At 44.7% G+C, this 11,948-nt stretch overlaps 2 protein-coding genes across 2 annotated transcripts; one reads left to right on the plus strand and one right to left on the minus strand.

The window, feature by feature from the left end:
- Positions 1 to 6,349: 6,349 nt before the first annotated feature.
- On the minus strand, positions 6,350 to 8,699 carry LOC136525544 (uncharacterized). The gene is made up of 2 exons (XM_066518495.1): positions 6,931 to 8,699; positions 6,350 to 6,887 (listed from the first exon to the last, which is right to left on the minus strand). The coding sequence occupies exons 1-2, from the start codon at positions 8,697 to 8,699 to the stop codon at positions 6,350 to 6,352; spliced, it is 2,307 nt and encodes a 768-aa protein (XP_066374592.1).
- A 1,191-nt stretch (positions 8,700 to 9,890) lies between these two features.
- Positions 9,891 to 11,332, plus strand: LOC136527069 (GDP-mannose 4,6 dehydratase 1-like). The gene has a single exon (XM_066519690.1). The coding sequence runs from the start codon at positions 9,989 to 9,991 to the stop codon at positions 11,096 to 11,098; it is 1,110 nt and encodes a 369-aa protein (XP_066375787.1). The 5' UTR covers positions 9,891 to 9,988; the 3' UTR covers positions 11,099 to 11,332.
- The last annotated feature ends 616 nt before the right edge of the window (positions 11,333 to 11,948 follow it).

Below are 11,948 nucleotides of genomic sequence, written 5' to 3' on the forward strand. Positions count from 1 at the left end.
TCAGGCATCACTGCCGCTTTTGTGATGCCGGTGCACAAGCTGCTACAGTGCTACTGAATGCATGGAGACCGCAGCAACACCGTCCTGCCTCACATCTTGGAAAATGGCAGTGACTTATCCAGTTGAAACGTGGAATTGTACTTGCGCTCGCACGACTGTAAAGTACGTGCTTCCCATACTCTGCTGTCCTCTTTTTTTTAGGGAAATCTAAGTCCTCTTCGATCAGATTTTCAAAGGGTTGTTGCTTGTTTTTCTTCGCCTTGTTTTTGCAGATGGCACCGACAGTTGAAGCTGTCAAGGATGCAAGCTCTGCAGTACCGTCAGGTCAGAGAACACATTGCATATGATGAGCTTCGTAAACTCTGAACCATGGGCCTTGTTTAGATTGCCTTAAAATTTCAAGTTTTTTCATTCTCTCTTCATCACATCAATTTTTGAACGCATGTATGGAGTATTAAATATAGATAAAAAAAATAACTAATTACACAGTTTGGTTGTAAATCACGAGATAAATCTTTTGAGCCTAGTTAGTCCATGATCGAATAAAGTTTGTCAAATACAAACGAAACATGCTACAGTGTCCAGATTTGCAATCTAAACAAGGCCATGATGGATGGTTGTCTGAACTGAACTGAACTCTGTGATGACAGGTGGCTGCCTGCAGTGTCGCACCAATAGCGATGCTGTATTATGTTTCTTTTCCGAGAAAAATGGCACCGCACCGACGTTTTTGCGGATCGAGCCTTTGACATGGGACGTGGAATGATGGCAGTAGGGCACTGCGAGTCTGAAGTGCCCGCACTCCCTCTCACTTCTTTACACCTCAGCTCAGCCTTGAGATTGTTGCTTGCTTCGAACCACATGCCTCGGCGATGCATCTGTCCTTGCCATGCCGAAAAATTTGGCAAAATGACACCGTAGCAGTTTTCGTTGTTATTTAACAATTAGTGTCCAGTCATAGTCTAATTAGGCTTAAAAGATTCGTCTCGTGGATTTCGTCTAAACTATGTAATTAGTTTTATTTTTTATTTATATTTAATGCTTCATGCATGCATCCAAAGATTCAATGTGATGAAAAATCTTGAAAAATTTAGCATTTTGGAAGGGAACTAAACTGGACCTTGGTCGCCTGCAGTTCGTCCTCTGCAACCGGCGTTCTAGAGTTCTTGGGTCCTGTGCTCTGCATCATAAGTACTCCTCGTATTGTTTAACGGTCGGCAGATCTGATCGGCTCATTTTGGAGTTACAAATCGCATCCTCTACAATCCGTGGAGTGGATCCGTGCCTCGGATTGGGGAATCCATGGGGGTGGAATGGAATCCGTGGCAGAGACGAAAAGTGGAACCAACTGGACACCAGGTCAACGCATGGGGATCATGGAACGGAACTGAAGCCAAGTCCGGTCTCCGGTGCTCCGGGCGGCCGGTCAACCGTGCCCGTGCCCGTGCCCGTGCCCGTGCATGCGATGCCTCTGGCTCAGTCCGGCCGCTCCTCGGCCCAGCTCGCAGCGGCTTTTCGCGGACGACGACGATGCAAGTCGCTGCTCCGGCCGCAGCGCCTGCATCTGCTCTGCTCCCGTCGCTATCTGGTGCGTTGGTGCCTGGCATGCATTATGCATAGTAGTCGCATGCCATTGCCACCACTCCAGGTGCTCTCGCATCTGCCGTCTCGTTTCGTGTTCGTGATGGGAGTGACGTGGGAACGAAGGTTGGTATCAAACGTATCTGAAATATCCAGTAAATCAGATCGTTGGAGCTGGAGATGTTCGATGAGCCAGCCGGCCCTTTACTTTTACCATCTCAAGCAAAGCTACGGATTTGACTACCGTATCCTACGCGAGCTGATCTGACGTTTCATTGTTATTCAGTGCGCTACTTGAACCAAGCGACCCTCACCTATAGCTCTCCCAAATCTGCAGTGTTCTCTTACGATGAATATAACATGACGAGCATCCGTCTGGAATGCAGAAATTTCATAAAAATGTATAGAAATTTCATAAGTTCAATTACATAGAAACAACCGCATGATCAGAAAAATATTATTCTAATGTTTCAAACAGGACCTAATCCTTCACATAAAACCACACATATTTGCCGCTCATTACTTTGTACCAGATAGTGATACAATCCTCCCAAAAAGAAATAACAACATGATGATATATCAATTATGTTATTACTACTATATTATCCATTACCGTTAACCTGTGTATAGTACTTGTTAGAGTTAAATGTATCATAGGTCCATTAACTTTTGGTGGTGTGTCATCTAGGTGCATCAACTTTTAAACTGTATTTTTTGGATCCACTAACTTTTAGTGGTGTGTCATCCAGGTCTATCAACTTTCAAACTGTATTTTTGGGTCCATTAACTTTTGGTGATGTGTCATCCAAGTCTATCAACTTTTAAATTATATTTTTGGGTCCCTAAACTTTTTAACTGGTTCACCGTAGGTCTATACCCCTTCGTTTAACGAATAGATCTGACATGGCACGCCAAATAAATAGCTACTGTGGAGTAGGTGATGCGTCCATAGCTCCTCGAGATGTTCATGGAGACTTGTGTAATAATAATTCAAATGTAGCGCTGGTAATTCGTTAATATCCTCTTATCTTAAATTGTGGACTATTATTTTTAAGGATAAATATATTGTGGACATAGAGAAATTTACAACTGCTAGACTGTCATCAAAGATATTTTATAGAGGTGCCTTATTATTACGTCGAAAGGAGGAGAAAATAAAGCCAACAAAATACATCAGTACTAATTCTAAAGAGGTGGAGATTATCAATGAAATTTTCCCAACGTGATTAGCATCCTTGTCATAGTATTTTATTATTTCCATGCATGAGTTTTCTATCCAGTTGTGATACACGATCTTTTATCTAGCATCTAGCTTTTAGTGCTTGCGTGCACCTGTATACGTGAATCAAATTGATGGCTGCGTTTGGACATGCCATGCAGGTTAGCCGAATCAGGGACTCAGGGTCAATCGGTCCTAGTTGGGCTGGTGGAGTCCGAGTTTTGTTTGAGTCAGATGGCCTGCGTGCCTATACCTATGGCCTTCGGCCTTGTACCGGGTAGATTAGACTAGATTTTATTGTGGAGTTTATTCCTCGCGAGCCACCGCTCGAGAAATCCTAGATGGTGATCCCATCAGGTTCTTTGTATTGAAGATTATCTCCGGATCGTGATCTCGTCCTGTACTCCACGGTGGCTACTTTTTTGGCGTGCCATGCTAGATCTATTCGTAAACGAAGGGGTATGGACCTACAGTGAACCAGTTAAAAAGTTTAGGACCCAAAAATATAATTTAAAAGTTGATAGACCTAGATAACACACCACCAAAAGTTAATAGACTCAAAAATACAATTTAAAAGTTGATGGACCTAGATGACACATTACTAAAAGTTAATGAACCTACGGTGCATTTAACTCTACTTGTTAAGTCGATCGTACCATATGGTGCTACAAGCTAAGTGGGATCAGTGATAAATATATATACAAAATCCACGTATGATCTCAGGTAGCAATAAGTTGGCTGTGTGGCATTCGGCTCCAGCTTATGCAGCTAACCAGCTGATCGACGATTGTAACCCCTTGTCTACTTGGGGCGTGATTGGTTGCCCGAACCAGACCGTCATTTGGCCCACCCCGCATCCTTTGGTGCATTCGCCTGTGTTTGGTTACCCTACTCGCATCTTTCTCCTGCTTCCTCCTGTGTAGATTCGCTCCTCCATCCCGGGCGGCGCCGTCTTCTCGATCCCCACTTCCCTCTCGGCGCAGGCTCGCTCGGTGCTTGGCGGGAACCTTCGCGCCGAGAGCGGGAGATGAGGCCGTCCGGGCCATAAAAGCACGCGCGGGGGTCTCGACTAGGGTTACCGCCCTCACTCTTCGCCTCTCCATCCGCCATAGCTCCGGTGCGAACTCTCATCTTGCTCCCCCTCGACCTCGGTAGCCCTACCGAGGCGACCCTCGCCGGCGGATTTCTCTCGGTCCTCCGATGCTTGGACAGTATATATGCCACCTACGCTCTTCCCCTCCTCTTTCTTCAGTATCGATTTTGTTGATTTGTTGGTGGATTTTGCTTGAAATGCCAAAAAATCAGGGTTCTTGGTTTGGCATCCTCAGATCTGTACGATGCTATACCTGATTTACCTGTTCCTAGCTCAGATCTGTACATGATGCTTCGTATTTGGTTTATACCTCATGTTTTTGTATAGATCTTGTACATGTTGATGCCTATTTTGTTGTACACACTGAGCAAAGTGCCTAGAGGTTAGTGGTGTTGATTGTGTAACAGTATACGCTGGAGGAGCACCCTTTGGTGTGGCAGACGCGTCTTTCATAGTTCATTTTGTCTGATTTTTTGCTTGCTAAGCAGTACACACCCATGTTGCATGCTCCCTTTCTAATGTTGCCCTCCATCCTGTTGGTAGACATGGCATTTGAAGCTAGGCGAAGGGATGCCGCTGCTGTGGTAGACATGGCATTTGAAGCTGGGCGGTTTTGATGATCTGATGGCTGGGCTGTTTGTCTCTCATGGTTTCATGCCTGTCATGATCTTGGTTTTCTACTATCTGTTTGAGGTTTGTTGCTGTCTATGTTTCTTAAGCTCCAAGTTCAAGGTCAAATGAAAAGACAATTAAATCTGAGGCAAATCTGTTGAACTACCCCTCATCTTATCAACATCTTATACTTGCTTTTATGTGTTTTTAAGGGGCAAATGGCTTGGTATGTTGTGTACCGTGGCAGAGTTTCTGGGGTATATGCAACCAGGGCTAGATGCAATGCCCAGGTAACTGGTTTTAAAAACAACAGCTACAAGAGCTTCCCTAACAAAGAAGAGGCAGAAGTATCATACTTAGAGTTCATGGGTTGTGAAGATGATAAAGTTTTTGTCAATCCTCCACCAAAGGTGCTCGGGAACAAACCGGTGTTATTTGTTGTGGCTGTGGTGCAGTCTTTTCTGTTGCTGATGCTCCTGTGGTTCGTTCTTGCTCGTTGCTATAACTGTCTGTGATGCTCAAAATGCCATGGCTTGGTATGTTGCCTATCAGGGAAAGGAGCCTGGGGTCTATGCCCTAAAATGCCTCCTTGCAGTGCTTCGAGCAACCAATGAACCCCTAAAATACCTTGGTTACTAGCTATTGCTTTGGTTCGGTCGTTTATTTTCATGATGCTTGACTTTTTCATTGCTAAGCATTGTTGTAGGTGTCTCTAATTGTTTCATATTGCCTATGATGGTTTCAAAATGCCATGAACACGTGTAAAGACAATGACCTTGTGACGAACTGTGACTTTTGTTGTTCATGATTTGCTGGGAGTACTATTATCATGTTTATGTCATTAGAAGCTCTAAGGTTATTGTCAATGCCAAGCTTGTTGAACTGATGTAAAGTTATCTCTGTTTCCTTTTATTCTTCTTTATTCTGCAATAGCTGGTGGTAACCACACCAAACTCATACATGGGTACTCAGACCTGGGACAATGTGGCCAACCAAACAAGACCTGGAATCACCAGTTCATACACCGAAACGGTGCAAACGGGGAACCAAACATGATGCAGGTCATCCGGTATCCTGTACTCGGATGCAACTAAACACACCCACTTGCATGCTTCCATCATGGCTAGGAAGAGCCTGCACAGGCCCCCATCCAGGATCACCAATGCCGGAGCAACCAATCACACCCTTAATGAATGAATTCAGTGAGTCACAAAAAAAAACCGCGTATGATCTGATCATGTTTTTGCTATTAATATAATAACTCACACTTCTCTTACATGTTCGAGAGAGAGAAAAAAGAAAGGAAAACACTCCTTGAACTATTTGAGATGTAAGATATTATCATGTCATCACCTTGTAAAATGAAACGCCGTGAATCATTCTCTAAACCGATGTTAGTGTAAACTTTTGCACGCACGTTCATAGAATGATAAAATGGATGTATGCATGTTTGTGTGGACATCGGCTAGACTAGATATTTGACTTTTCTGCTTGTTTCTCTAACATTAATAACTCGATGGTGATCAACATGAGCACTATGACACCACCCCTGAAAGGTGGTGATAAAGGTGTGAAAATTATGCTTATTGATTATTACTCCGCAAATAGTACTGTACTTAGATAGCTAAAGCTAACCTTTCACAGTGACGGACCTAGGTTTTTACCTCTGGGTATGCGCAGCAAAAAAAATTCTTATGCAATTCGGTAAACCATATATAATTTGGTAAAACCATATTCTTATTCGGTAAAACCATATTCTAAAACCATATAAATTGTTCAAATGAAATACAAAATACTTTAAAATATAGCCATATAAGAGACTTACAATATTACTTGTTGATCCGTCACTTTCTCAATGACATGAATGTCTCAATTATATCATCTTCATCAACTTGAAAGAAAATATCCCGCTCAATAAATGTTTGTAGACAATCATCCAGAACAATATCACCTAGCTTATTCCTTGATTTTGTTTTCACTATAACCAATGCAGAAAATACCCTTTCAACGCTCGCAGTTGCCACCGGTAAAAGCAATACCAATTTAAGAAGCGAGTACACCATATCATACACTTTGTGCCTATTTGTATCAACAAGCTTAACTGAGAGATCAACAATGTTGTCTAGACCTTGGAAGCATTCAGTTCGTTTCATGTCATCAATATAATTATCAAGTTGCAATTCTAACTGTACCAAATTGTTGTTGGAGAAGTCATTAGGATAAAATTCAGCCAATCTACGCAGCTTCTGTGCATCAAATGAAGCAAAGGACTTGGAAGGACTAAAGGCTGACATACAAGAGAGTAGCTCCATGTTGATCTCATCAAACCGATTATCAAGCTCTTGACTAATTTGATCAATGACACCAATGTACACTTCTCTTCTAAAATGGTCATCATTTTTTTGGTTTTCGAGCACGGGCATACCTTGCTGATTTTCCATAAGGCACATAAGCACCATCCATAGCAGGAACTTCGACACCATGTGTAATACAAAAAGAAGTGACCGTCTTATGAAATTTATCCCAACCATCAGACCTCAACTGTTGCATTCTGCTCTTTGCTACATTAACAAGTGAGATTGCATTAAGAATATCTTGATCCCTTCTCTGCAAACACTCGGATAACTCATTTGTGTATCCAAGAATAACATACATTAAGTGCACAAAGAAAACAAACTCAAAGGTTTCAAATGCTCCAAGCACAAAATGAATCTTTGTCCAATCATCCTTATATGCAATATCAGCACCAAGCTCAATGAGCACATCATGGATTGAGGAATACATAGTGATGATGCTACATATAGTTTTGTAATGCGAGCCCCACCGAGTGTCACCAGGCCTAGACAAACACATCTCTTGATTTAAACCACTCCCTGATTCAAGCTCACCACACTGTAGTGATTTGTTGACATTCTCCAGCCTAGCATTTCGAAGCATACCATGACGCTTGCAAGAAACCCCAACAATGTTCAACAAGATAGATACTTGATCAAAAAAGGTCTTGCAATCAGTATTTCCCTTGGCAACAGCTACAAGAACTAGTTGGAGTTGATGTGCAAAGCAATGAATATAATAAGCAGAAGGTGATTCTTTCATGATTAATGTTTTCAGCCCTTTAATATCACATTTCATATTGCTAGCCCCATCATAACCTTGACCTCTAATCCGAGTCATACTCAATCCATTACTATCAAGTAAACCTTTGATTGCTTCCTTAAGTGACAAAGACGTAGTATCATCTACATGAACAACTCCAATGAAGTGCTCACATGGCCTTCCAAGTTTATCAACAAAACGCAAGCAAAGAGCTAGTTGTTCTTTATGTGATATGTCACTAGACTCATCGGCTAAAATTGCAAAGGGCTCATCACCAAGTTCCTTAATTATTTTCTTTCTAGTTTCTATGGCACAACAATGAATAATTTGCTTTTGTATCTTTGGGCTAGTCAAAGTGCAATTACCTGGTGCATTATTCAAGACATACTTGTTCACTTCATCACTATTTCCTGCAAGAAACTTCAAAAGTTCAATGAAGTTGCCTCTGTTGCTAGACTCTTCACTTTCATCATTTCTACGGAATGCCAATCCTTGAAGCAAAAGAAACTTGATACATCTAAGTGAATATGTTATTTTTTTCTTGTAAAGACGAAGCTCCTCATTAGTCCACTTGTCAATGTGATAATCAATTGCTACCTTGGGATTTATAAAACCAATATACCTCGCCTGAGCTGCTTTGTGTGCCTTAGAACCATTATGTTTGATGAGTGCGGCGTTTCCTATATTCCAATTATCCCATCCATTAACAACAAATGCATCTGACCCACTGCCCTTCTTGAACAAGTAGCATATAAAGCAAAATACAGAATCCTTCTTGATACTGTATTCAAGCCACTCATAATTATACAACCACTGTAAACTGAATCGACGAGGTGTGTCTCCAATGTTTCGATACAGGAAATAATGTATATAAGGTTTGCAAGGACCTTTAGTAATATATGCTCTACGGATTGCATCTTGATCATTAACATGATAATCTTTTATGGGCAGCCTTTCACCTGGATCATATGGTAGAAGATTGATGTCATACACCGGTGGCTTTGATGCGGGCGGTGGCGGTGGCGATGATGCTAGCGGGGGCGAAGGATCTGCAATTTCTTCAACTTCTGCTCTATCTTCTCGATTATGCTCTTCCATAACAGTTTCAACCGGAGGTGGGGTAGGGTTCAAAGCAGCTGTAGCCGGCTTCTTTGCTGCTTTGTAAAAAAAGGATCGAATGTCGCTGTTTCTCTTCATCATTCAACAATTCTTCTAAAAAATAGTTTATAATTACCAAACGTGCGAAACTCAAATAGTATAGTCACATGCGATTGATGCTAAATTGCTAATCAGTGGTCTGTTGAACAAACTCACGAACACGAATTGAAATAATAAGAAATCACCCATAAATAAATAAATAAATAAAAATATGACTATACGAGTACAGTACAAAGTTTTTTTTACAAATAACAAGATCAATACCTGCAGTCCTGCAAGTCTGCAACTAAGTGCCGTCGAATTCGGAGTGCCGAACTGCTGATCAGTCGAGCAGTCGGCGGCGTACCGCGGATGATCCTGCCGTCCTGGGCCTCCTAGCCCGTGCGGCCGCGCCGCGCCGAAGGCCAAACTGTCGAAGCTCCGCCGAAGTGCCGATCGATGCCCGACGCGGCGACGCGATCCGGCCGAGTGCCCGACGCGCCATCGCCGAACTGCCAATTGCCAAAGCTCCGCCGTGGCCGGCCGCTGGGCGCTGGCGCAGAGACGAAGACGACGATAGACGACTCGACTTCTCCGCGTGCAGTTACTCCCAGGACCTAGGCCCAGGCCGGCGCAAACTCCGCGTCCGCGGTATGCGCGCGTGCGGAAGCGCAGAAGCCAAACCGAGTCGTTGCGTACTTGCGTTGCTTCCTCTCTCTCTCTTTCTACATATAAATTTTCTATTATGTATGTATGACTGATGGAGATGCTCTTAGCACAATAGTTAGGACCTGCTTCGAACATGGAATTTTTCCCCTATTCATAGTTTTTGCCTGTAATATTGAATTGATTCCTATAAAATTCATGTACGATCTCTGTGAAATTCTTGTGTTCCAAACGTATCTTTGGTTCAAAAAATCTTAGCACTTTATTATTAGTATACACAATATTGTGGTGTTAAAATGCCTACATTCATGGAGCCAAAGGATGGAGTGGAGACGTGCAATATACAGCCACCGACATTTTTGTTCACAAAGTCCGGAAAAGGAAAACAATAATTTTTGGTTTGCTCATTTGGCAAGTGTATATACACGCACACTTGACTGGACCAGACCCCGGTGCATCGGCTCTGCAGGCGGGCCCTACAAATACTCCCTGCCTCCCCTGCTTTTCTTCCCCCAAATTTGCTTCCCCTCTCCCCCGCAGATCTGACCGCTGACCCGAGGCAAATCCTCTTCCTCGCTTCCCAAATGGCTCATTCCAACGGCGCGGCCGCCGGCGACGGCGAGACCGCCCCGGTGCCGCGGTCCCTCGCGCCGGCGCGGAAGGTGGCGCTGATCACGGGCATCACGGGGCAGGACGGGAGCTACCTGACGGAGCTGCTTCTCTCCAAGGGGTACGAGGTGCACGGCCTCATCCGCCGCTCCTCCAACTTCAACACGCAGCGGCTGGACCACATCTACCACGACCCGCACGCGGTGCCGTCGTCGCCACGGCCCCCGATGCGGCTCCACTACGCCGACCTCTCCGACTCCTCCTCCCTCCGCCGCGCGCTCGACGCCATCTCCCCCGACGAGGTCTACAACCTCGCCGCGCAGTCGCACGTCGCCGTCTCCTTCGAGGTCCCCGACTACACCGCCGACGTCACCGCCACGGGGGCGCTCCGCCTCCTCGAGGCCGTCCGCCTGTCGCGCAAGCCCATCCGCTACTACCAGGCGGGCTCTTCGGAGATGTTCGGCTCCACGCCGCCGCCGCAGAGCGAGGACACGCCCTTCCACCCGCGCTCCCCCTACGCCGCCGCCAAGGTCGCCGCGCACTGGTACACCGTCAACTACCGCGAGGCCTACGGCATCTTCGCCTGCAACGGCGTGCTCTTCAACCATGAGTCCCCGCGCCGCGGCGAGAACTTCGTCACGCGCAAGATCACGCGCGCCGTCGGCCGCATCAAGGTCGGCCTGCAGACCAAGGTCTTCCTCGGCAACCTCTCGGCGGCCAGGGACTGGGGATTCGCGGGGGACTACGTCGAGGCAATGTGGCTCATGCTGCAGCAGGATCAGCCAGCCGATTATGTCGTCGCCACTGAGGAATCCCACACCGTCGAGGAGTTCTTGCAGGCTGCCTTCGGCTACGCTGGGCTCAACTGGAAGGATCATGTGGTCATTGACAAGAAGTACTTCCGGCCTGCAGAGGTCGACAGCCTCAAGGGGGACTCCACCAAGGCCAGGAGGGTGCTCAAATGGAAGCCCAAGGTTGGGTTCCAGCAGCTCGTGGAGATGATGGTTGATCACGACATTGAGCTCGCCAAGAAGGAGAAGGTCCTGGTGGATGCTGGCTACCGTGACCCCAAGCAGCAGCCATAGAAACAGCACACTTGCTTCTTGCTCTGTTGGGTTTCGGATTCAGATTGTTGCCTTGTAGCTCATATACATGGTGGTTCTCAGGGTAGAGGTTGACCGAAGTTACTATCGATACTTCTCCTGGTAAGAAATAAGGATGATTGGTATTTGGAAGAGGATGATATGCCTGCCTGATTATGTTATGTGCTTTATTAATCAAATGAATGAATAATCCATGCCAATTTGGTATTTGGAAGAGGATGATATGCCTGCCTGATTGCAGCTGTTGATGTTAAGAGCAAAAGTGTCATCCTGATAGCAGCTGCTTCAGCTTGTATTGTTCTACTTAAGCTACTAATTGAAATTAGTTTTTTTTTTTTTGGCTGTATACCATGAACTCCAGCCTCCAGGAAGGTTAATTTCCACTGTTCTGGGCTTCTGGCAGTATGTGCTATCCAGTTTAACAATGAGTCTTCTGAAGTTTAAGGATACTCTTCATGTGCAAATGGCATCATATCTGATCTGAAACCAATAGCATATCAATATTGCCCACGGCCCCATGCTGAATATAACTTTTTTTTTCAATAAAGCCAAGAGAGTTCATATATGCTCCTATAGCATAATGGGCTTCATGACAAGCATTGGGTGTTGTATTACCTTTGCTTTGTTTCTTCTGTTTGTTACCTTCTTTGTTAAGTGGTTCTGGATCTGGCTTTATTAGTAGCGAAAAGTTTCGAGTCCATGATGTTACTATGATCGTCTTCAACTGCTGAGGTATTTACAAATATCGGTGAAGTAGCATGATTTGTCCTTTGGGCTCTTCTTACATCTTGGGTTTAATTAACTTTTGCAACAATAGTGCTGCTTGGATACT

The sequence above is a fragment of the Miscanthus floridulus genome, chromosome 19 (assembly GCF_019320115.1).
Source record: "Miscanthus floridulus cultivar M001 chromosome 19, ASM1932011v1, whole genome shotgun sequence".
Lineage (NCBI taxonomy): Eukaryota > Viridiplantae > Streptophyta > Magnoliopsida > Poales > Poaceae > Miscanthus > Miscanthus floridulus.

Coding starts and splice junctions, on each gene's coding strand:
- LOC136527069 (XM_066519690.1), top strand. CDS start 9,989: ATGGCTCATTCCAACGGCGCGGCCGCCGGCGACGGCGAGACCGCCCCG.
- LOC136525544 (XM_066518495.1), bottom strand. CDS start 8,699: ATGGAAGAGCATAATCGAGAAGATAGAGCAGAAGTTGAAGAAATTGCA. Junction 6,888..6,930: donor CCTTATGGAAAATCAGCAAG/GTATGCCCGTGC, acceptor TGACCATTTTAG/AAGAGAAGTGTACATTGGTG.